The sequence below is a fragment of the Poecilia formosa genome, unplaced genomic scaffold (assembly GCF_000485575.1).
Source record: "Poecilia formosa unplaced genomic scaffold, Poecilia_formosa-5.1.2 Scaffold17, whole genome shotgun sequence".
Classification (NCBI taxonomy): Eukaryota; Metazoa; Chordata; class Actinopteri; order Cyprinodontiformes; family Poeciliidae; genus Poecilia; species Poecilia formosa.
This window is the reverse complement of record NW_006799956.1, coordinates 556,623-582,215: the sequence shown is the minus strand read 5'-3', so window position 1 is coordinate 582,215 and position 25,593 is coordinate 556,623. Positions and strand designations below refer to the sequence as shown.

Here is a 25,593-nt window from a genome sequence, read left to right as displayed (position 1 = left end):
CCAAAATACCAGCGCTAAGGCAAAATCCCTTCCGACCATCTCTTCCTAACTAACAAATTTTCACCTTACAAATTTTAATTACACCTGGGGCTTATCCTACCTCTAGTTCTATTTTCTTTGGGGATCATCGTGTAATCCATTAATGCCCAATTCAGTGTTCCAGACATAACATCATCACTCTTTAGCAAATTTTGGCTCCGTTCCTGGCAGCCTTATGTTTGGTGTCTCTTTCACTATTTTTCTATTTTCCTTCTTTCTCAGTTTGGACCTAGAAACCATTTACTGTATATATTTCATGAGCTATTAACCTGAGTACGTTTGAAAATTTAAAGTTGGAAAAAAGATAAAAATGATATGTGCCCCTTAAACCTAACTGCAAACATAATTCAGAAACACCTTTAGAAAGTCTTTCAACATATCCAGTAATCAAATACTCCAAATGTACATGATATATTGTAAATAAGGCAGAAAAACAAACAAACAAAAAAAAAAACTCTCAGATTAAACGATTCTTGTTTGCTTGGAAAATAAGATCAACCCACCAATACATCATTGAGGTTAGAGTTTTTAAGGCTATGAGTAAAAGAGATTTAAATTGATGTATAAAAAATCCCAGCATGTAAAAGGAACAGTCGTGTTCATCTGTTCTTGAATATGTATTTATATATATATATATAAAAAACAAAATAAACCAGAATATGACTGCTTACAAACAGATTATTTTTTAAAGGTAAAAATGTCAGTTTCATTTTGAAATTTCAAAGATTAAAAAAATAACAAATGTACTCTAACGACTATTTGATCACAGTTTCAGAATTTTAATGAGCCTCTAAAAGATAAACAAGAAACCGCACTGAAAACCGAATCTAGTCCGAAGAACGACTTGATGCCGTTTTGAAAACTCCTCTGCTGTCCTGCTCAGGTGGTGTTTGATGTGCTTTCCTGATCAAAGCTGATGTTTTTTTTTGTTTTTTTCCTGAAGGAGCTGGGATATTTTTCCAAGAACCCATCTGTTTGGCAAAGTAAACAAAAAAAAAAAGAAGATGAATCCAGAGACTAAACAATCCCTACAGATTGATATGTAATATGCATGATGAAGAGTGTTTCATCTCTTTGTAACTGCTGTATGCTTTTGTGAAACAGAGTTTCAATCACCTCAGTGCTTTCTGATGCACTCTCAGTTGAGGTATGTAAACTAGAGCTCGGAGGAATTTCAATGAGCTGAATTAGTATGAAACTGGAAATAGCGGCTTTGAAGCTTTGATTTTTATTCTTATTGTTTTGTAAAAGCCTTGAAAAGGAAAACAAGAAGTCAAATTTTAGAACATATTTGTGTTCTTTTTTTTTTTTTAACTAATACGCCTACTGCAAACCTAAAAAGCGAAGTCAAAAGTTTGGAAGTGCTTAGCTGGATATTTTCTCAGGCTGCTTTGGTTTTCTCCAATAGTTTAACGACAAGAATGTCTGAATAAGTGGAAGAGTCTGCCTAGTATTTTTGTACGTCGTCCTTTGGGATGTGATGGCCTTTTGTTAAGGGGGTACACCAAAATAAACAAATTACAGAGTTTGGCTGTAAAATAAGGAATAACATTCTTTTTGTAAACATTAGATCCCAAATGATCAAAGACCATTCCTAATGTTGCAAAAATGATGGTTGATTAAATTGAAATTTTGTCATGTTTCTTTCGTTTTTTTTAGGAGATTAAAGCTGAGTGCAAATCTAGTTTGTTTGAAAAGATTTGTCGCTTTTCACAGTTACTGGCACCCCACATAAAGACTTACCTAAATCTTTAACCCGAATTTATTAAGATTGCAGAAAAATTATATACAACACACACACACAGTCGCGTTTTCATCACTTGTGGGGACTTCACATTGTCTTCCATTAATTTCTACAGCCTAACCTTTACCATAATCCTAACCATCACAGACCAAACCACTAACCCATAAACAACAATTTCCCTCATGGGGACCAAGGAAATGTTCCCACAAGGAGCAACGGTCCCCATAACCTCACATTGTAGACAGAAATAGGTTCCCATAAGGATATAAAAACCTGATACACGCACACAAACCTCAAATATTAGATTTAAGTATAATCATTCAGTAGCAAAAACCTATCCTTTGTTGAGAAATTATTGGCACCATCTGAACTCCTGTAAAATAACTGACTCATTCTTTTAATTTAAACTTTGTTGTTTTTTTTAATTCATCAGAGCTTCCAAAAAGTTCATCCATAACATGTGGTCAGTTTCCATTAATCACTCCTCAAAATAGGGAGGATAAGAGAGCATGTCCATTCATAAAAGGCAGGGGGTGTGTGGATTTTTAGAAACCAGGAAATAAAAAATGGCTTCTAGCCTTAGCTTACCTACAGTAGCTTTAGAACAAAAGTTTAAAACTTAAATTGTGACAAACAGAACTTGATGAAGATCCTTGATTATCAAAGTAAAACATTTTTAGAATAAGTCACAGTTACAGAACTACGGTAAAGACTGTTAGCTTGAGGTCATTGAAACCTCTAGACCCAAATTTATTATAAACATCTATTATTCAGTATAGCTTTACCAGGGGCGCTGATAATTGTGGAGAGCACTGTGCATATGAAAAACATTAGTAGCTATACATATATTAATAATTTCTTATAGAAACAATGTAAATTGTAGTTGGAATTTAATAGGCAAAATAAAAAAAAAATACTAAAGCATCAGAAGACCATTTTTAAGAATCTCTTAAGTGTTGTTACTTGCCAACTTAATTTAATTTGCTAACATAATTTAAAAGCACTTTAGTAATCAAACTGTTAATGTAGCTCAGTTAAACTTTTGACCGACTGATGTTTTGTACTTGGGAGAGAAACATCTTTTCAGCAAACCTGCCAGCAGCACAGAGGAATATGATCGGCTTCAGCTCCAGAACTCGGGCATATAAAATCCGTGGACTGCAAGACAGCATTGAAAACACGGGTAAAGGAAAAATTACCTTCTGCCAAACAACCACCGTGAGATATATAGTTCAACATAAATATGAAAATAGAATCGAAAAGATAGACATGTTCAGAGTGAAGTATTAAAATAATTGTCAAGAGTTTCTTAGAAAATGCCGCCATGTTTCCCAGGTCATGTGAGAAACTTGTTTTGAAAAAACATCACAAAAATGTCATGACGCCACAAATAAACTCTTTAAAAATGCTTTTTGGGATACAAAGAGTGAAAAGTGTTCCTCCGACCGTCCACTTAAAAATGCCGCATTGAACGAGGCAAGTATGTTTTACCACATGGGGTAGAATGAAGGCCGTCTCTGTCCTATACAGTAGTGACTGAGAGGAAGGCATTGTGCACCTTTGCTCCCTCGGGGGCCTTAGTGCCGTGTGTCATCAGCTCCTGGATGGTCATCCAATTGTCCAAAATCTTCTTATTGCGTTTCTTCAGCATCTTCTTGTGGCTGAGCTCTATAATACTGACTTCCTTTCGACCTTCGCTGCTGCTCTGAGGGTTCTCCCTCAAGCTTTCCAGGCGACTGCGCTGCATGAATTCTCTTCTTCTCCTCTGTTCTTTTGCCCTGACCAGGTGCTGCTTCCTTTCCTCTTTACTCCAGTACCTCCCCATCTTCATCTCACTCATTGCATCGTCGTCCGTCGTCATCCCCCCGCTGCGCTCCTCTTTAATCTTCAAGGCCCGCTCCCTCAGGATCTTGTCTCTCACGGGCCTCTTGGTGATGTAGCGGGTGCCGTCGCTGCGGATCTTGACTTTCCACTCCATCTTGGGTTCGTTAATGGGCCTCTGAGGCTCTTTGCAGACACTAAGCAGGCTGAGCTGGCTCTGGGCGTACTCAACGGCGGAACGCTGCTGGATCAGCTGCATGTAGCTCTGGTAGTGGCGGGCATGGGCGGGAATGTTGGCCTGCCTCTGCTGGGAACTGTGGGAAGGGGAGAAGTAAGGAATCTGGGAAGTGCACTGTTTTAACTTTCTTTTACCCTCCTCCTCAGCCTGAGGTGTCTGATCCGACTCCGAAGGATTACTGTGGTCGGGGCTGCTGCTTTTGCCCACAACGGGGGTTCTGCAAGGTGGTAAGGGGCTCGGGCTTGGTGACTGGCCGGTAGCAAAGCCGCCATAGAGGTTCCTCTGGTTGGTGAGGCTGACCATTCTCTGGAGAGAGTGCTCTGGGGAGCGGTCCATGGCCAAGGGCGTGCTGCGAGAGCTCTCGGCAGTGTTGTAGGCACTGGAGCTGTCCTTGTCGGACTTTTCCATCCTCTCATTAATGTCACCCAGCTTACCCTTAACAGACTCCCCGTGTTTGGGGCTTTGACTTTTAATGGAGGGTGCAGAACGTCCCATTAAGGGAGATTGCTGACTCTTGCGCAGCTTATGGGCCTGCATAATGTTCTGGCACTCAAGTTCAATACTGCGTAGCTCCTCGTTTAGCATACGCAGCTCGTGTTGCACATCGCTCTGTTCCGCCATGCTGCACTCAATAGTACTGCGGCGGCTGTAGAAAAGGTCGTACTCGCCGCTGTTGTGTATCTGACATTTTAGCTCCAAAAGTTGCTGGAAACGATCTCCCTCTGACTCATCGTTGTCCTCGTCGTCTTTGTCCTCCAGTCGCTTGCTGCCGCTGGTGCAATGGGAGTCCTGACTGTCCCGTAGGCACCGGGACAGGCGTCTCTGGATTTGGGCTAAGACGTTGTGGTCTGAGTTTTCCTTTCTCTCTTTCAGACTTGGCAGGCTGTCTCTTGAGTAGGAAAATGTTGAACAGGAAGGCTTGTCATCTTCGGATCTCTGAAAAAGGATAAAGAAAAAATACCTTTAGTAAATACAATCTTAGGTCTCGATATCAGTTACTTTTGCACTGTCTCTGATTACGTTAGCTGCAAACTTACCGGTACATAAAAATTATGACTTTCAGGTCATAGGAACATGAATTAGTTAGCTTTAAAAGCTGCATTGTTGTTCATGCACACCATTATGTGGATCAAATCTGGGTTTCTCTCATATAATATGGACTTTTTTTTTTTACCCTTTTAAAAGTGTGCAGTGAGACAAAGGGTACAAAAATCTGTTTCTGTGCATGTTACCTACTCTGCACACTACACACAGCTCTCAGTGCAGGAGAAAGCTGCACTCAGAACAGCTGAAACACTATTACTTAAATTTTATGACATTCAGAACAAAAACATTTTTCTGCACCAGAAAACATGCACGTTGTAAGAAAAAAAAAAAATCACAGAGCAGTCAAATCAAAATCAAGAGGAAGCCTGCTACCTCTAGCTCAACTCTAAATGAAAATATTCTTGTGGGGTGTTTTACAAGGATATTGCCTGAAAGATGCTTTTGCTGTCATGTTAATGTTTATATTTCTTCACTGTTTTCCCTAGTTAGTTGTATTCAGGAAGTAGATGATACAGAAATGGCTCTGATCATCTGTAGTCCATTCCCAGCCTTCCCAGTCTTGATCCAGCCCATTAGCAGATCATAACCTTCACTAACTCAACCTGATGAGACAGACATCGGATTTTGCACCATTTACCGTTACAGATCAAATTTTTCGTAGCTCAAAAATGAACCCATAGTTCATATGCACTGGTTCGGTCCATCTGAAACGAGATATCTTAATATGTTCTGGTGAGATCAGAAGCCACCAGTTAATCTGCTGATGGAGGAATCTGTTCAGTATATTCCATATTAATTATGAATGATTTTACCATTCTTTTCTTTATTCCAGTTTTCTTCTAGCTACCATCAGTTTATCTATATGTAATTTAACAAAAATGAATCTACTAAGACATGACAAATATCATTTTTACTGTTTTATATATAAAAAGTATTTACGTTTTAAAACATGCAGGATGTTTGTTTTCAAAGATTTATGAAAGGAGGGGGATAATCGTGCAGGCAGCATAAACCTGCATCGCTCTCTTCACTCTTGTAGTCAGTCTAAATTTATTCTACACCTTCCCACCGGACATAGGTTTTTTTTGTGTGTGTGCGAAAGAGAGTGAGAGAGAGAGATATATACTATTTTACAGCTCATGCTTTGGGGATCGTCTCGTTTCTGCCACGTCTTTGAAGTTTCATTTGTACGGATTTTCAACGAATGCTCTCGTCCCACAAAAAGAGAATTTTAGATTATGATTATTAATGTTTGGAATTTAAATGGTTCAGTAGTCCCAATTCATAAATATTCATTTAAATTAGCTTTTTTTTTTTATTCAAAGGACAAAGCCTGTTTTCAATCATCCTTGCAAAAAAATAAAAAAAAGACTCAAGGTAGACTTCATTGTCATTTTAAACTAACTTTGCGTCAATGTCTTCTTCTTCGTGAGGTGGTTTATTCCATTGAACCGAGTAAAAGCCCCTTGTGTATCAAATTAATTTCAGGAAATTTTGAAAAAAGCCAAAAAAAACTGCTGGACCAACACACGTTTCCTCCGACCTGCTGCTTTTCCTGTTCTTCTTGTAAGGCAGCTAATTCCATCTCCTCTCTCCGCTGCTCCTCCAACATTTCCATCTTCAGCTGCTCCAGGAACTCGCTATGCTCATCATCCAGCCAAGCCTCTTCCAGCTGGGGGTGAAAGCATAAGGAAAACACATAGTGGAGAAACATCGGTGGGGAGGTGGATGATGGGAATCAGAGGAAAAAAGAAAAAAAAGGGAAAAGCATGATTTTTCACGGCCCAAAGCCTGTGACAATACAGTGCCTTAAAACAAATAGCTGGATTTTCCAAATGGGTGCACAAATGGGATTTCCTGAAAAATGCCCCTGCGTGGGTTTAAAACCGGAAACCACAGCTGTGTTTGAGATTTAGCTTCTGTTTCCAACAAAAAAAAAAAAAAAACTGCTGATCTTTCAACTGCACCAATCCAGTCTGACGTGCGTAAAAACCACCGTTTTTGACCTTTTACCTTTGCGTCATCCATCAGGCTGTTTGATCCGAGCCGAACGGTATCCGTATCTGATTACTCCACGTTTACTACTGGAGGAGCCACTTAATTACAAAGAGCCTACTAGTGCTTTTCCTGCTCATCTGCACTGCGGCAGAGTCCTTCTACTTACTCGTCCCTGGCCTTGGGCCTGAACTCACTCCACATTAGCATGCCATTAGCTTTTATGGCTTACCATTGGAAGTCAATTACTGTGGCGCTACATAAAAATAAAACATGATGAGGTGTCCCAGTGGTGGCTTCCACCAGGAGAAGTTGTGTGCTTGGTGGGAAGGGGGGGCTGTTTGGCCATCCGGGAATGGTAAAGCTTGCTCTGAGCAAATAATGCTAATGGAAAACCGTCCAAGTTGTATTTCATAAAACGTTTGCCTTTAAGTCAGCTGTCACTTGGGTATAAAAGCGTAGTGAGTCTAACCTGCATCTCAGGTCGGGCGACCAGTAGTACGATGTTCCTGAAGTCATCACTGGAGAGAGCAGCCATTGCTTCTTCTCTGTCTTGCACATCATTGCCATTTATCTGCAGATGGAAATTACAAAAAAAAAAAATAAAAAATTACCACAAGAGCAAGGTTAACAGACGAGCAAGAATGCACATCCACAAACACACAAACCAATAAAAATAAAAATGAACCGCCCAAAAAAGGACGTTATCTTCTTGAGGAGAGAGTAAATGCTGGCTGTTTCTCGAAAATGCAAACCAGGAAGCAAGCTGTTACCATGAATTAGATGGCAGAGTCGGAGCGCTCACCAGAGTTTCCGCAGCGCAAACGAATCCAGCCATACAATTAGCCGACCACTGACATGTGGATTCCTTTTTTTTTTCTTTTCTTGCCCTGAGAATAATGGTCCTGTCAGCAGCCGATAATGGGGCAGGAGTACTGGTCCGTTCACAAACACGTGCACATGCCTCATCCTGGCTACAATCAGCAGCACAACTCATACTAGACTCAACTGGCCAATTGCCTCAGTAATGGTTATGCATCCAGCTCTCGCATACCTTGTGCAATTCGGTCCTCTGTCCATTTGTCATCGAGGTTTTCCAAAACACTGAGGTGCATTTGCATAAAAGAATATATGTCATTTTTCACTGCTGGTGGTGCTCGACTAAATACTGGTTAAAAATGTGTTCTGTTGTGCTATTTACTCCGTAGACCCTACCACTGATCGAGTCATTTTTAAATAATAGCCATCAGAGTCCAAGCTTAAGTTCAACTCCTGATACCTGTTATTGATGTGCTGCTGTGAGATTTTATGCAAGTCAAAACAGACTGTAAACTGTTTTGTAGTTTGTGTTGTCAAGATTTTTTAACGAAGGTCTATTGTTTTGTGTTAATCCAGCCATATGTGTATTCTTTATCAAACTTATTTTACACACTGTACAACAACAACCAGGCACTTTACCCTTGCACAGCTTTTGTGTGGAGCAGAGTTGTACACATTATGAAACAATATGCGTAAAATATTTGGAAAATTGCTTTCAGTGCTAGTTTTGTTAAGTTTAATGATCAAAGTATTATGAAAGCAGATTGTAAGGATAGTAAAATTACCGATTATTTTACCAATGGTTCTGGATGAAAGCATCGTCAACCAGAAAGTGACTTGGGTCTGTTGAAAACAACGGATGTACGAGTCATTTCAGAGATGCCCTTAAAAACAAATTGCTTATAATATCACATAATGTCACTTCCAAATATCTGAAGTGGAATACAAGCACAGTACTAATATACAGCTCTGGAAAAAATTAAGAGACCACTTAAGATGACCAGTTTCTCAGATTGTACTCTTATAGGTGAATGTTTGAGTAAAATTAACTTTGTTCTTTTATTCTATAAACTACTGACAACATGTGTCCGAAATTCCAAACAAATATTTAGCATTTATTCACAGAAATGGTCAAAATAAAGAAAACATGCAGTGCTTTTAGATCTCAAATAATGCAAAGAGAACAAGTTCATATTCATTTAGAAACAACAATACTAATGTTTTAACATTAACAAGAGTTCAGAAACCAATATTTGGTGGAATAACCAAGAGGTTTTCAGTGGAGTTCAGTTCAGTGGTCTCTTAATTTTTTCCAAGAGCTGTACATTGTTGTGTGTTGTTTCCATAATTTTTTACACCTGATCCAATAAAAGGATTCAAATGCATTAATCTTAATGGTGTGTTTGAATTTGACGTTGGAAAGTTCCTGTTCATCAATTATTCAGATCCTTGCTGTGTTACTTCACCACCACTTTAAAACTTTACATTCCACCAGAATATACGGCTCGTATATTTTTGCTATTGATTAATCTGGTGTAGCCTGAATTATTTAAACAATTTTAAAGAGAGTTTGCATCGTAGTGGGAAAAGCAGAGGTATATTTTGTGGCCCCCTTCAAATTATTTCCACTGAACACACAGAGGTTGAAAGCGAAGTCATTTCGTGACAACACTGAACGCATCAACAGAACTGAACCGCAAGTCACCCTGAAGACGCAGCGGAGCACAAAGTCTGAATAGATTTAAAGTGCTGCCATTAACTAAATGTTGTGTTTAGCAAGTTATGTGGGCAGTCGGAGAGCCTGGGCGCATTAATTAAGGCAGACGAATTTCTGCGTAGTCAGATGCGAGAATCAGAGGGATGAGAAACAGTAATTAAAGCACAATGTAACCGTATCTGTTCAAAAACACAAACATGCAATTATCAGAACACCAAATAGGTTCTATTTTTTTGTTTTGAGTTCCTCTTATGACAGAAGCGAGAAAAGTAAAATCCTTAACGAACCCCTAACAATAAAAACAGGACGCAATCAGTCCCTTCCTGCTATAATGGTTGCAGAGAGCAGCTTTTCTTCACCATAAGGCCTGACAAATGCTGCTGGTGATGCTCTCTGCTCTCAGCACTGAAGATGAAGTTGGAGGCTAATGGCAGTCACAGCCTCTGAGCCATCACACAGGAGGCAACGAGCTGCAACACAGCGCCGTCCTGAAGCAGAACCCTTACAAAAAAAAAAAAAAAACCCCTGTTGCTGCTGAGTCGGTAACTAAAACAGCCAGGGGGGCATTTCTTCCCCCTTAACAGTCACAGCGGGGGCAAGTTCCCACTATAATGTGCTGCCATTAAAAATAAATGTGCTCTCTTGCTGGAAGAGGCCGGTTCAGTAAAACAAGACAACACAAGAATCGTTTTTTTTTGTTAAGCCAAAGATGGACTGGTGTGGAGCAGGTTGGCGACCAGAGCCGAATGCTGCACCTGTAAGATTCGATCCCCTTCTCGGATCCGCCCGTCTCTGGCGGCAATGCTGTTGGGACTGACCTGCACATCAAAAAAAAAAAAAAAAAAGTTTAGACAGAATGTTCTGGAGAAACAAACAGGATATTTTTTTGTAACATTCTAGTCTGTAGATTTGTTTCGTAGTGTTTAGGGGAGGCGTCAGACCTAACGTCTTGGATCAGATTTACGATCTTTTTTTGAAATCTATTGAAAACAATATTTACCACTGGAGTTGTCAGCAGTGACTGTTTCGTTCTTTTTTTTTTTTTTTTCCTCTCCCTAGAAGCATCTTCAAAGGGCGTCTCTGGTGTTTAGGCTCACTGCATCAACACAACCCGCTTGCTCTTCTCGGAAATAATGGTTGCCAACAAGGGGCAGGAAACTCTTCTCTCGCCCTATAAACAGCAATTTGAGGCAATTTGTTTCCACTTCCTCCAATCAGACTGCAACTCTGAGGTGGGCTGTGGAAGTAAGATACTCCATCTTCATGATAGTTCCGTCCCACACGGAGGAACGCTCGTTAAACCAGAAGCAACGTTCTCAGAAAGGAATCGCTGAAAGACTGGAACAGAAAGGAGGTGCGGCGCCTTGCAACGGTTTTCGTATGACTGGCTTCTTCAGATATTATTGGACGTTTTGGGGGGATGGGAGGGAAATAAAATCTAAAAATCTGAAAAGGTGTGGCTTGCATATGTTATTAGCGGATGTCGGTGGCTAGCAGAGGAAGGTGGCGCTATTGATAAGACTAACTAGTAGCATCAGCACTTTAATCCCAGTTTAAATTCAGCTGTTTGGTCAAGACCCTTTAGGTTTGTTACAGAACATTAGTGAACAAACAGCATCATGAGCAGAGCTGTCAGCTACTCCATAAACATGACCTGTATGGAAGAGCGACAAGAAGAAAACCATTGCTGCAAGAAAGAAAGCTACCAAAAGCCCCTTTAGCTTACCACATGGGCTACACAACAAATACGCAGAAGAAGCTGCTACGGTCAAGTGAGACCAAAAATTTAACTTTCGGCTTTAAAAACATAAAAAGTCAAAAGCTGTAGCTAAAATTCACACTTCTGACCACATGATGTTGGGAAGCTGGTCAGAGTTGATTGGAAGATGTTCACCTTCCAGCAGGGTGACGCTATCCAGAACCTTACTGAAATGGTCTGGGTATATTTAAAAAAATGATAATAATTGAAAGGTTAATTTATTTCAGTAACTAATTCATTAAGTGAAACACAGTACATAGATGAGACCGTCGTTTCCAAGCCGTTGTTTCTGTTAAATATGTTGATTTTCTGATTACATTTGATGAAAACAAAACATTTGAAATAAGAATATCACATTATATCGATAAACAAGATTTAATGCAGAAATGAAAAGTATATTCAATACCTGGGAACTTTTGTAATAATAAATTACATGTTCTGGTTGTCATAAAAAAAGAAAGGCGCAAAGGTTATGAATATGTAAGCAAGGCACTGTAAGAAGATGGGAGTTAAGAGTAATCTCTGAAAAAAGGAAATACAATAAAATAATTGATGCTATTACCTAGTAATTGATCAATAAAAAAAACCAAAGTTGTAAGTTCTGTTATTAAGGAAAAACCTTTTTATCACTGGTTCCTTTTGCTAATAAAAGATCAGACTGTGTAATATCCTCCACCATCCTGTACACGTTCAGTCAGCTCATCTGAATGCAGCACTGTCCTTATCTAACTTTTTTTTTTTTTTTTTTACAAAATAAACACATATATTGCTGTCAAAAACCAAAGCGGGTTGAGATTTATATTCAGCTCAGCTCTCAAAGGTTGGAGAAATCTTCAAATGAAGCCGGGGAGAAAGTTGAGGAGAATCGTGAACAGTGTTTGAAAAAAAAAAAAAAGTTGTACAAAAACAGAGAACAAGTCTTTTTTTTCTTTTTGCGTCAGAGCCGTCCTGTTCTCGGCTTCTCTGAGGTTCGCTGAATAACACACTCAACTACAAAAAAAGCACCGCTGGTTTATTTTTTATGGGTTTTTTTTTATGCCTTTCTTTGCTTGGTGGTCATCTCATCTTGGCAGCTGGCAGCAGAATCACGCAAGTTAGATCATCTGTTTGGTAATGTAATTTGTGTCTGATGAGAGTTCAATTTTGAAATACCGCAAGCAATAAAGAGACCCGCTTTGCTCACATGAATACTAAAGTAAATCGTAAATTGGTGGATGAATATGAAATGTCACATCTGATTTAGGCTGAGAAGCACAACATTGCGCCGGGGTCCTCTGATCTGGATAGATGATTGTTGGTTTCTACAACAGAGTTTAATATGTAAACGAGAAACTTCAAAGAAATGAGATATTCCCGGAATATGCATAGAGCTTTTGCCCCGAGAGGTTTAATATTTTCATTTTCCAAACGGCTAGCAATCAAAGCTTTAGCATTTGGGAGAAAAGCAGCAAAAGGGAGACGGAGGGTTTATGTGTCCATCATGTTTTCATGTGAAGAAAACCTACTTTGGGGAAGACGACGCATCTATAGTATGACCTCACTTCTCACCTGTTTACCCCTGAAGATAGGCACTAATCCTTCACAACTCTACAGGTGTTACAATGGATGGATGGATCCGGTTGCTCAGCTCTATCATTTTCTACCACCTTGGGAGGTGAATCCCACTTTGACTCAGAAGGTCTCCAGTTCATATTCCACATGCATTGCTTTCCCAACATCCTGCTGTGAGATGCTAAATTGTATCTGGGATCTCTTTACACAGCCTGCACCAGATATCTTGATACCTCAATTTCTGATAGGATTAGTGTTTCTGTGCTGTCTTTCAGGCATGTTCAGGTCATTTCAGACCCTTCAGCCATTTCTCTGTGGTGCTTCCTTCAGAGCCAGGCCTCAAAAAAGTGCCAAACTCCAGTTTTTGAGGGCTGGTGTCCTGCAGCCTTTTGGGTGCTTCCCAAATACAACACCCTTGAATCAAAGGACTCAATTATAACTCCTTGTGCACTCGCTAATGATTATGTGCTTATGCTGTGTTGACAGAGATCATACATTTCCAGGTTTCAGGACACCGGCCTTCATGGACTGGAGTTTGACACCTGTACTATGGAGGGTTTTTCTACCTGTAAAGATAACTCCAATTTCTTCTTTTACAGTTTTCATTGTCAGAGACATTCACATCTCCCTGACTTATTCTTTGAGCGTGGAAGTTTTATCTTGGACCAGTTAGTTTGATGCTCACTGGTCCTCCTCTTCCTTTAATGTAAAGACTGTGATTAAGTAGATTTTGGGTGGAATCCACCATAAGATGGTGAGTTTGGCATTTTAATATGGATGTTACCATCACTTTGAGAACGTCCAGCTACATTTGTCCAATCCGAATGAAATTTCAATGTCCCTGCTGTAGATCACCTTGAAGTTGTCCATGTAGTGGAGGCGAGTGACGGTGACCCCATTTCTGAGTTGGTATCCGTAGCTGGTCTTGCTGATTAGTTGGAGGATGGGGGTTCATTCGGGTTCATGCAGAACAGCAGAGGGGCACAGAGCAGCTCTTTGGTACATGTCACGTTTGATTGAGAGTTGCGCAACGGGCTTGAAGTTGGCATCGAGGATGGTTTCCACAGCCTCCACGAGGCTGTGGAACAACAAAAGCTCTCAGAGTGTTATTAACCTTGAACAGTTTCATTCATTCATTCATTCATTCATTCATTCATTCATTCATTCATTCATTCATTCATTCATTCATTCATTCATTCATTCATTCATTCCAGGATCCAAGTGCGTGGCATTGAGTTGCAGGTTTTCTTGTAATCAGTCCAGGCAGGGCACGGATTTGTTTTTCTGGTTTCGCAGTCTCAGGCGATTGTTTTGTTATCCACCAGCTGGGGTTTCGCTCCTCTGGTATATTTACCAAAGCCTTTTTGCGTCTCTGACATTTATTGATCTAATTCATGCACAATGTTTTCAGCTGTTTCACAGTAATTCAAATGGAGCTATTAAATAATAATTAATGATCGCCTTTAAATGTCTGTAAATCATGTACTAACCTCACTGACATAGATGGCCACATCCTCCTCTTCGTCCGTTCGATAGCACAGAGTGAGGCCTAGTTTCTCATGACAGCTGAGACGACAAAGTTCGACTTCCTATAAAAGGGAAAGAGAAGAATGGTTGAAACCGTAAACACTTCAGAATAATCTTGAGGCACAGCAATAATGGCGACAAACAAAAGCACAAACGAACGGCTTTAGTCTTCTACTACCTACCTCAGGTAAGTTATGAAACTTGATTATTTACGGACGTTAATCTTTATCCTTTCCCTTTTCCTCACAAAAAGGTTCTCCGTCATTAAGCCACTTTAGTCCAACTCTGCACTTTCACTTCGACCACAACAGGAGATGAAGCCAAACACCAAACAGCACCAGCCCCTGTCCTATTTCCTAACCCCTGAAACATATCAAGGGTGTTTGAGGGAATCAAGTGTGAAATGGCCTTCCCTCCCAAGGTCTTCATTAGAGCAGAAACACAACGTCTCTCAGCAGCAGGAGCGAAGTGGTTGAGTGGAGAGGAGGATGGAGCGGGGCAGAGAAATGAGGTGGCGGCGAGGACTCTGGCAGGACTCACAGGGGTCTCGTATAAAAAGAAAGAGATCCATTTTGTCTGTGACAAGTGCAGGTTGGCTGGTTATGTGTGGTAGATGTGGCATGGCTTTAGGTATGCGAAGGGGGAAGGGATGAGACGAAGGACAGAAAGAGGAAAAGGCCAACTCTGCTTTGGACTTTGTTTTTTTTGTGCTTTAAGATCGCTGGCTTCTGAGAAACATTTTAGGCTGGAATATCATTTTTGTGTCTCCTTTTATGTCTGTCCAACATAAATGTGTTTAATAGGTCAATCTCAGGAAACGGAATAGCATAAAAAGTTATTTCAGAAACTCAATAAAAATAAAAAAAATCATGTTCAATCAATTAGATTGTGTTCCAAGAGTTGCTTGTTAGATTAAAGGTACTTTTTGAAATCTTTAATCAGGCAGTAAACATAATGTTCATAAAGCTCATTTAAACAAATACTTTTTTATTGATCTGGTGTAATATTCAAAATTTTGCTATGGGTAGGCAAAAAAATAATATCTTAATGACATAAATAAAGGCTTGAATATATGAATATAAATCTATAGAATGTGTTTCACTAAGTGAACTGACTTAAATCAACAAATTAACTTTGCAATATTATAACATGGATTTTACTGTAAGTGGATTAGACAAAAAGTGATTTATTTCATTGATGCAATCCCAAAAATTCTATTTCTCAGAAAATGTTACCATTGCATAAAACCAAACATAAAAATAATTTCACCTCACAAAAAATGTAAGTAAATTAAATCTAATTCAGCAGTTGCACAGTACTTTCCATGAATGACTTCATCAATGCATCTTGGCATAAGGAACACAGAAGTTGTGGCCGATGTTCTCGTTATGCATCTGTTATGTCCCTTGAAATGCTCTCACCCGTCACACTCAGCGCCTTGTAAATCTGAAGCTAAACTCTTAAATAGCCCTCGTCTTCACAATCTTTCTGAAGGTTGCAATTTTCCCTCTTGCTTCTGTACTATTTCACTACCACATGTTTTCCTTCCACTCCACTTTCCACTGATATGCGCTCTTTAAACACCCAGCTTCTTTAGCAATAGCCTTGTGTGGTTTCCTGTCGTCGTGGACGGTGTCAGAGCGTCTTCCCAACGATCGTCAAGGCCATTACATTTATGTACTGAAAAAACCCAAATGCTACTTATAGATTAAACAAACTAATATCACAATAAAAACTGGTAATATACATATGCAAGTTTCTCTTTTTCACGTCAACTTTTTGGCTGTATTTCTAAATAGTTTAGATCCACCTGTATATTTTCACACAGGCGCTCGAATAGATCTCTCAGGTGTTTTTGGAATTAGGTTCCAGCAGCTGCACACTCCACTGTCGATACTTGACATCAAAACTAAATCTGAGCGCAGACACAAACCCTTGGTTTGCTCCAAAAAGCATTGCACATTTGGAAAACAAGCAAAAGATGTCATCCGGCTGTCGTTTGTCATTTCATAATTTCTGATGTGCCTTTAATTAAACTTTGACAGACATGGTCAGAACTTCAAATGAATGAGAAATGGAAAAAGACAACTACATGTGATGCATTCTGGCTGAGCAGATTAGGTCTAAAAAGAAATGATAAAAAAAAATTAGTCATTAATTTCATCAAAGAGGTTTCAAATTGGTGGGGTTGGTAGGGAGATTATTAATGAATGCTCCAGAAGCACTAAGGCGGTGGCGGATGTAACTGGAGGTGTGTGCTGAGCACATCGTGCATGCTAACGCGACGCGTGAAGTTGAGGGAAATCAGAGGGAGATACTGAAATCACTTGCAATCTCTCAGAGAGGTCTCTAAAAATAAACTCACACAAATTGCCTGTTGGTTGTAAGGGAACTAGGAGGTGCGAGCAGGTGCTGCGTGATTTCTGCCTGCAAAACAAGACCGAAGTTACTTATGACTAATAAATGACTGGATGTGGCGGAGGGGACCTGTGGCAAGAGGATCGCGGGAAACAGATTGCAGCTATTCCCACGTAGTCTGTGTGTATTTAACAATGTCATCCCTTCTTCTCCATCAGATGCTTTTGAGCTTTTTCTTTTTTTTTGCTTTAAGAACATTTTGCGTGGAAAAGAAAAACACCCACTCACTCAGATGCTTCTGTAAAAGGTGTCTGCCTCCTGAACCATCAAAAACACCTCCTCCGATCTGTTGCCTCTTTGATTTTTTTTTTTCTCCCCTCCTTCCTTCGTTTCCCAGTCGAGCTTTCTGCCTCTCAGACGGAAGACTGCGGGCCGACAGTAGATTAATGGCTGTGATGGTGTGATTAAGAGGAAGATTGCTGGCCACCATCAAAGCACATCTGATGCTGTCATGATAATCGCGCCTTTGATTACTGGTAATTGAAAAAGCAGTTGCCAAATGCGTTGATGGCTACCACTGGCAGAGAGAGAGAGAGAGAGAGGGAGAGAGGGTGACAGAGAGAGAAAGAGAGGGATGGCTGTTTCCGAGCTCAGAGTGTTTCGCTTCCTCTGAACTCACCAAAACTAATCAAGGGGACGGTTACTAACATGGTTCAGCGCCGACACGCATCGAGGAGCTTTTCTTGGAAATGTATGATGTTAGGCTGTGAAATTGCAGCAATAAGAGGCGGCCGACGAACTTTGGCGAATCCGAAGGGAGAGCAAAGAGTTTATATACTCATGTTGGGAGATCCAACAAGAAAATTAAATTAGAGCGACAGTGTCTCTAAAAAAGTGTTCAACCCCTTTGGATGTTTTACCCTCATTGTTTCTTTTGCCAAAGATTTGGCTTTTTTGAGAAAGAAAATAAAAATTACAAATACACTGAAAACCGAAAAAACAAAAAAAACAAAAATATTTCTACAAAATAACGACCATCAAACAAAAATATTTAACATCTAATAATTTCATAAATGACTGCATAAATATTCACCCCTTTAAAACTGATTGACCTAATTCAACAAAGGTCTAGTCAATTCGCGCTAGTAGATCATTTCACTTATAACAAGGCATTTTTCCCAAACTACATGTGAAAAATCTGTCTAGTGTTTCTTTTAAAATCAACATAAATTATTAGCTTCAAATAAGCTCGTATCTTGTTGAAAAAGTACTTGCAAGTTAATTTAGTCTTTTTTCAAGGGTAGTTTTTTTGGCTAGAAACTGGCCAATAAAAAGAAAATACTTTTAGATTTTGTGTTTTCGCAGTGGGAGGGCTTTCATCTAATATGAAGCAGGTAGTTTGTAAAGCCACATGACAGAGTTGTGTTCTGGCCAAATTTAGCCGCTCGCTAAAGAAATGAATGAGGCCGGAAATCGAATCCTCACGAAAAAATAAGTCAGTCAAACCAATGTTCGGCTCGTGTCTGTCACAACAAGAATTCGAGCATCTGCAGCCATGTTTAATTTCCCCAAACTGTATAATCCACCCTTGAAGTGTTATAAAACAGCACTCCAGCTTTTTAGCGCACGATAATCCCTTCAGTCAACCAGCCGTCTTGGCTCTCATTTCACGTCTCCCTCGTATTTCATCCAACTGGCTCACATTAACGCTGCTTTTTACAGTGCCTTAATGCAGGGATGTTTTCTAAATGGGCTCATTACTGAGTGCAACACCGTTCGCGTGATTTGCAGCCACTTGATAGACTTTTAAAAGAAAAGTATCGACTGCGGAAGCTGTAAATGTGCGTAAACAGAAACATCCATGCGACTCATCCATCTGACATTTGCATGCACGCCGCAGTCCAAACACAAGCAGACACATCCTCTTCTCCTGAATGTGTGTATAGCATCCACAGAGAGCATTGTATGTTACACTGTTACATAAAGTAAGCCCGGGAATATCTCAACGTTATTAACTTCCCATTCCATTAGAGAAGTGAATCAGATTTAGATATTTTCTCTCATATGTTGGCAAAGTGCTCTCTCCCGCAGCATTTACTCCCAGCAAAGGCAATTTTTCTTGCATCTCTCCCTCAGCAGAAATCCGCTCCATTCAGAAGGAGGCTTTTCAGCTTCGCCTCCATCCCCCTCACAGCATTTTTAGCTGTCATACTGCAAGTGGGGCTGCATTAGGGTGCTATAACCCTCCACCACCACACAGATCACACATGAAACTGTGAAGCCTGCTAAGCGTGCACATTGTAAAAAGGATTTTTTCTAATAGCAATGAGGCATAAACAGATCCTTTAATATGTTATATATTTTGGATTTGACACTGGGGCCTCAGCGATCCAAGCGGGTGCACAAATCTGTTTAGGATTTGAAGAGACAGCTCAAGCTCGATGGCTTGAAGCATTCTGAACAAATTCAAATTAAACGCATAGAGGGAGGGACAGCTGAGCAATCATCATACATCAGAGCAGTCGGAGGCATGGCGCTGCGTCTGCTCGCACGTCAGTAACTCGGGAATAAAGAGTATTGTACTGCGGCGGTAAGCTGAGACAGTGTGTTGATCTCTTCCTGTCACATGGAAGATATGGATGGAAAATGGGAGTCAGAGACCATAACTCATATAAACCTTGGATTTGTTCGATAAACAGCAGCAAATATACCTGCAACATTCAGTTACAACGACCAAGGACTGATCAAAGTCACAGGCAACTCATGAAGCTATTTGTAAGTGCACAAATGTGTTTAGGTCAAGATACACACATCTTTATTCAGAAAGCACAAGCAACGCAAGACCTGCTGCTAACATAGTTTTACCAAATAGGTAACGATTTTCTGACCTTTTGCAGGAAGGCGACATTTTCATGAGATACAACACAAGCATTTAGTGGCAAGTCCATTCAGATTTATGAATACCTATACGAGTTACAACCACAAAAAAACTGTCACATTCTCAAACTCCTGAGCCGTTTTTGTCATTTAGACTGCATGAAAAAATTATGCCTATTGAAGTTTGGTGATAATTCTAGCACAGAAGATAATCACAAAGGCTGCTGCTTGGGCTGGTGGACAATACTGATACACACCAGGGTTTCCCCCAGAAAACTTGCTAAGCCCGGTGGTCAGGGCGTCGAGTCGGTCCACCGGTGGTCCACCGTGTTTTTGTATTAAAAGATGTTAAGTTGACAGGAAATGCAAAAGTATTACTGTGTAATTTATATGTTACAGGAAAAGATCTCGAGTGAAATGCTATTTAAACCCACAACTAGTCTAAAAACAACAAATTTGCACTTCTGTTTAATCCAAATTAAGTCAGCAGCTCCATCAGGCCCCCAAGGGCTTCAGGGGCCCCATAAACACTAATATTTTAAAACAGACCACAGATACATAAATGTAACACTTGTTCATTGAGATTATCAATGCTGTTAAATTTGATTCACTTGTTTAGGCATACATAAATTAAATTATTTTAAATTGTTTTAACATTTAAATACAAGATTTTAAGGAGCTGGCAAGTTTACTTTGTAAAACTTCAAAGAACAATATTCATAGTTAATTGTTTTGTTACCATAGCAACAATCTGATGCTGTGAGTTTAATCTTTGAATTTACAAATCCAATTTAGTAAACTGCGATTATAACTTATTGCTTTTTAGGCTGGCCAATTAAACTACTCCCTTCTTCCATATTTCACTAATTCTAACACAGAAGCTGTTAGAGGTGCTGATATTTTTAGCAATAAAAGGGGCCCCTAAATCAAATTCTGCTTCAGGCCTCATAGAGCCTTGGACCGGCCCTGCTGCACTACGCAGAAATGCGCAACAAACGGGAGATTTAATTCAATGCTGCTAATGTGGCTTTAGTATTTCTTCCATTTCGTGTCTGTTGAGTTTTCAATAAGCATCACAGAAACTATTCTGGTTGGTCAAGCTTATGGGAGGAGTTTCTCAGACCTCTGTGCGCATTATCTCTAAGTAGACAACGCATTTGATATAGTTTGATGCATCGTGTAACCGGAAAAATAATAATAAAATACTATAAAATCTGCGTGATGCGTGCCTCCGAGGAGCGCGTCAAAGCTCCTCACCGGGCTGAACCTGCATGATCAGGTTAGCGCTGTTCGTTATCCACAGACTCTGGGGCCAACCGGGACCACAGACAAACTTTACAGGGAAGACAGACACAGAGCCACACGCTGGGCAGCGTGTTGAGATGTAAATGCCCCATATAATTGTTCGTTCACAAAGATAAATCATTCTTACCGCTCCACAACGCGCCTCTGAATTCGCTACAACTTATTCCTGCGGTTCACATAGAGCTGCACAACCAGAGCTAACGTGGCGGGTTTTAAACTCTTACACAGAGTTCTCCAAAGGATCATAATTCCTCACAGTAGGTTGAAGTAAATATCCATACAGGTCAGCCTGAGTCCAGTTTGAGTGAAAGGAGGCGCGCGTGATCCCGCTGAGGTAAAGCAGCGGCAGCGCGAGGCAAAGCGCAGAGGCGCCAGCGGTGTGATTGGTCCGCGCGCTGTCGGGTTTAAATGCATAAACTATAAACCTATCTATTATAAACCTATCATTTAGGAATAACTCTGCTCTGCTAGTGAAATGCTCAGAGCAAAAGAGACGCTTGCAGCCCGGCTTTTAAAGACAAACAAAAAAAAAAACCCGATTTTTTTTTTTCCCTTTCCTAAAAACGTAAACAAGCAACGCTTAGCCTGGCGGCGGGGCTAGTAAAGCATGGCGGGCCGCCAGGCTTATGATACACTGGGGGAAACCCTGCACACAAAAGAAGACACGAAAAAAAAACTTTGATTTGTAAAATGATTTGTATAAATTGTAAGAGAATATTGGTGTACGCTGCCAGATAATAAAGTTACTATCCGATTTGAATCTACCACTTCACTAATGTTAAGGCCCATTTCAGTGGGTTAACACACACACTTTTTTTATTTCTAAAAAAAAAAAAAAAAACACTAAAGAAAAATAAAATCCTTTTCCCCAAGATAGAGTTAAAATCCAAGTTAAAAGTTGAGGAATTATTTCAATTGATGCTTTAAGATGTATATATCGACTCTTTCAGTCTTCATCATTTATGCTTCTAGTAAGTAAAGCAAGGTTGACCTCAGTCGCCTTCCACTAAACACTTCAGCCAAAACTTACATGGTTTAGATGAAAATATGTTCATTGTTTCAATGAACATATTTCATTGGTAAGATTGGGTTAGGGTAAGACTTGAAAACTGATGCTTATAAACGACCTCTGTCCAATCTGACTGAGATTGGCCTGTTTTGCAAAGACACAACTTGGAACAACTTTGATCTCTAGTTGTGCTGAAGTTGCTGAAAGCATTGCTCTAATATGCAGCTCTCTAAACATGTTACCTTTTCCTCTCACTTCACTATTTGAAGCTAATTTGTGTTTGTCTGTTACTATGAATCCAATAAAAAAAAAAACCCATTGAAGTTTGTGGTCACTGTGCAACAAAGTCACTCTTTCAACTTAGTATTTGCAATTGTTTCTTTGTAAAAACACAGCACTATTTGGCCAGATTTCAGCTCTTACCTCGTACTCAAACTCCTCCGTTCTGTCTCCGTCAGCTGGGACGGGGGAGAGGTAGTCGGTACCATCATAATAATCTTGGTCCATTGTATGAAGGGAATGACAGCTGTCAGAGGAGAAGGAGACGGGGAAAAAGAGGTGGCAAGACAGAAAGGCGGCGAGAGACAAAAAAAAAAAAGAAGACAGAGGTAGGTTAAGATTTAAACACTGGTGGGATAATTTTCCTTTATTTTCTTTCGAGACATTACTCAAGCTCAAAGCCTCAAAGTGACAACACTTCGTCGCTTTTGTCTCAGTCGGAGAAGGCAGAATAAAAGATCCGTGGAAGGCTTTTCCTGAACGTGACAAAAGCGCAGCCTCTTGTTAATAACAGCATATCCGCACTCTGTAATTTGCTTCATGCTCTTGACAGACAACCCCCCCCAGACTGTATGGTGTAATTCCATTATCCCTCCTTCAGTCAATGAACAAAACTCCATTGTAGGGGTTCTAGTAGAATGTGTGGCCGCCACACAGCATAATGACTGCAGATAAATAATAACATTAAAAAAAAAGATGAATCTCTGAAATACGGCGAGTGATGTGCCCTGTTAACACACCAGCCTGTTTATTAAGTTGAAACCTATAAAAGTCTGAATTCTTCCTGCGGCGGTGTTAGAAAGCGCTAAAAAAAAAAAAAAGAAGTACAATTACAATTTTACAATGTAGCCTCAACACATGATGCCAACTATTTATATGTATCTATAAAATCTATAAAGTCAGCTGTTTATTGGATGATGCACCTGAGCTCAGGAGCAGAGGAAGGGTAATGTCAGCTTTATGGGAAACATTGATTAAGTTTGGACTCGGCCGGCGGCTGTTGCTTTTAGTTGCCTATTTTTTTTTTTTAATTGGCCATTTGCTTAAATCACCCTGTAAACCTTACCTGGGTTCAAATTGAACCTCTAAGCAGCCCCTATTATGGCCGGATGCCCCTCTGGGGAGTTCGGGCTTTACGATATGTACATAAATCCATAATGTTTTTGAGCAGCTCATGTGTACTGGTTTTATAGCTCGCGCGCAGCACTGATCATATTGCTGAATTTTTATTGATCTTCTCACACAGACGGAGAATCCATCTGGGTTTTTATCTCTAGATATTTAACAAAGTCGCAGATTACAAATGACGACACACACACACGCACACACACACACACACACACACACACACGCGCGTTAAAAAGTTTATTGTGCTTGGAATTAATTATCTCCTAAGCCCGACGCAAATTAAACTGTAATTTTCCAGACTTCCTCCGCTATTGTATCGTTGCGCTCCCCGGAGGTGAAACCTAGATATTCCTTTATTCTCGGCGTTCCTTTTTCCCAGCGTTCTGCTCCTGTGAGGTGAACCAAAAATAAGCTTTCTTTTTTAAATTACAACGCCTGAACATTGAACCAGTTTCTTTGTTGATTATGAGGAAGAATCTCCTGTTGATACTTGAAGATGCCTTCACATCGTTCAGCTGTTAGTTACATACAAAAGGACAAAACTTTGAGTAGATGGACTCAACTTATTTTGTACGTAAAGGCTTCTTGTATGACAACGCAATCTGCTGACCAGCTGTCTTTTCTTAGCTAATTAAACACATTTCTCGTTACTTTTTTGCGTTTTGTTGGTGGAGGAAGATGTGAAGGACATTAACAGACTCATTCATCACGTAAATCCGTATCCGTTAAAGACCCACGGACAGCTCGTTACTACATATATCCTAATTTCTTCCTATCTGTAACGCTAGTCACGCAAACGCTGGTGTTTCTCCTTCATGGCTTGCTGATGTCTTTTCCTACTGTTTTCCATTCTTAATTACAGACAGTCACAGCCAAAGTCAAAACAAGGACACAACAATTTGCTTTTATTTTTCTCCTCAGTCTGGCAGTCAACCAATAATTAAATAAAAGTGAAATGAAACTTGAGTCAAAGTTATAATAAGAAATCGGTGTAGATCTGTAAATGTGAGAAAAAATAAAGAGCTTTTCTTTAGTCATTGCATAAATGTTAAGGAAAAAAACAACAAAACAACCAGATGCAGTGTGTTGCAAAAGCATTCACTCCTCTAAAACGTCCTCACATTTTGTCACGTCAAACCTGAAAACTTCAGTGTTTTATTGAGATCTTATTTGATCAAAACAGTGGATAAGTGTGAAGTTGAAGAAGAAGAGGAAGAGGAAGAAGAAAGATACATTTCTTTCTTCTTCAAGAAAGAAATGTTTACTGTTTGTCAGTAAAACAAACAAAAATGTTTGTTTTACTGATAAAAATTAAAAGAATATTCCATATGTCTTTTATTGACTTGATATAGCGTGTACCAGCTTTCACTGCAAGTCTTATAAGATACCATCTCTGATAGCTTTGCTCACATACAGACTGGGATTATTGTGCATTGTTCTTTACAAATAAGCTCAGGCTCAATTGTAGATGTTTCTTTATATATTTTCAGATCACGATCCGAACGGTACTCCATAACACTTCAAATGGCAGAAGTTTTGTTTTATAAGCTAATCATGTCTTTATGAAGCTGGTTGTTCACTAATATTCTCTAGCAAACCTCTGAGGCCTCTGCAAAAAAAAAAAAAAAAAAAGCTGGATTCATATTGAGAACACATCACCCACACAGACTTAAATTACTAAATGGGTTATGTTTAAAAGAACTAGTTGCACTGGATTTTACAAAATTACGCCGTCACATTTTCCAAAAAACGATAATTTCTTTCCCTTCAGTTGTGCAGGTTTGTCCTAAATTATATCAGCAAACCACATGAAATTCTAAACAAGTTCAATGGAAATATGTCGTAAATACATGGAAGTCTTTTTTTCCCCTGCGAAATAAAAATAAGCACCCACTTGTCCACGGACAGTACATACCTGTCAGAGAGCAGGAAGGGGCAGACGTCAGGCACAGGAGGGGTTGAAGGCCGGAGCTTTGCCAGCGCCATGATGTGTTCAAAGGTGATGTCGGTCTGAGTGCACACATCCACCACATGGATTTCCTGAGGGGGGCCGTGGGGGCGGCCGCTCGGGGTACGCCTGATGACCTGCACCACGACGGGGTCCCTGGCAGCTCGGAAGGCCTCCACAGTCTCATCGTGGCTGGATTTGGACAACTCCTTCCCATTCACCTGAAGGCGGGCGAGAAAAAGACAAAAAAAAAAAAAAAAGCTTTTATTTTGACTCAGATGCCACACACGAGGTTGGAATCAAACTCTTTGTCAAGTGTATTTTTTATTTTTTATTTTTTTTGGGGGGGAGTAGCTGAACATAGACAACATCAGTAGCCTACAGGCTACTTGTTAACAAGCTTAAGGTGCTGTATTGATATTAGCTTGTCAT

At 39.9% G+C, this 25,593-nt stretch overlaps 1 protein-coding gene across 1 annotated transcript in view; it reads right to left on the bottom strand.

Annotated features, from left to right (window-relative positions):
* Positions 1-968: 968 nt before the first annotated feature.
* LOC103134429 (PDZ domain-containing RING finger protein 4) overlaps positions 969-25,593 on the bottom strand; it is a 60,429-nt gene continuing 35,804 nt past the window's right edge. The window contains exons 2-8 of the mRNA XM_007546677.2: positions 25,129-25,382; positions 22,230-22,332; positions 14,221-14,319; positions 10,176-10,238; positions 7,357-7,458; positions 6,433-6,561; positions 969-4,778 (exon numbers count right to left, since the gene is read on the bottom strand). Coding sequence (XP_007546739.1) covers positions 3,306-4,778; positions 6,433-6,561; positions 7,357-7,458; positions 10,176-10,238; positions 14,221-14,319; positions 22,230-22,332; positions 25,129-25,382 — 2,223 coding nt within the window. The 3' untranslated portion in view covers positions 969-3,305. The remainder of the gene's footprint in view (positions 4,779-6,432; positions 6,562-7,356; positions 7,459-10,175; positions 10,239-14,220; positions 14,320-22,229; positions 22,333-25,128; positions 25,383-25,593) is intronic.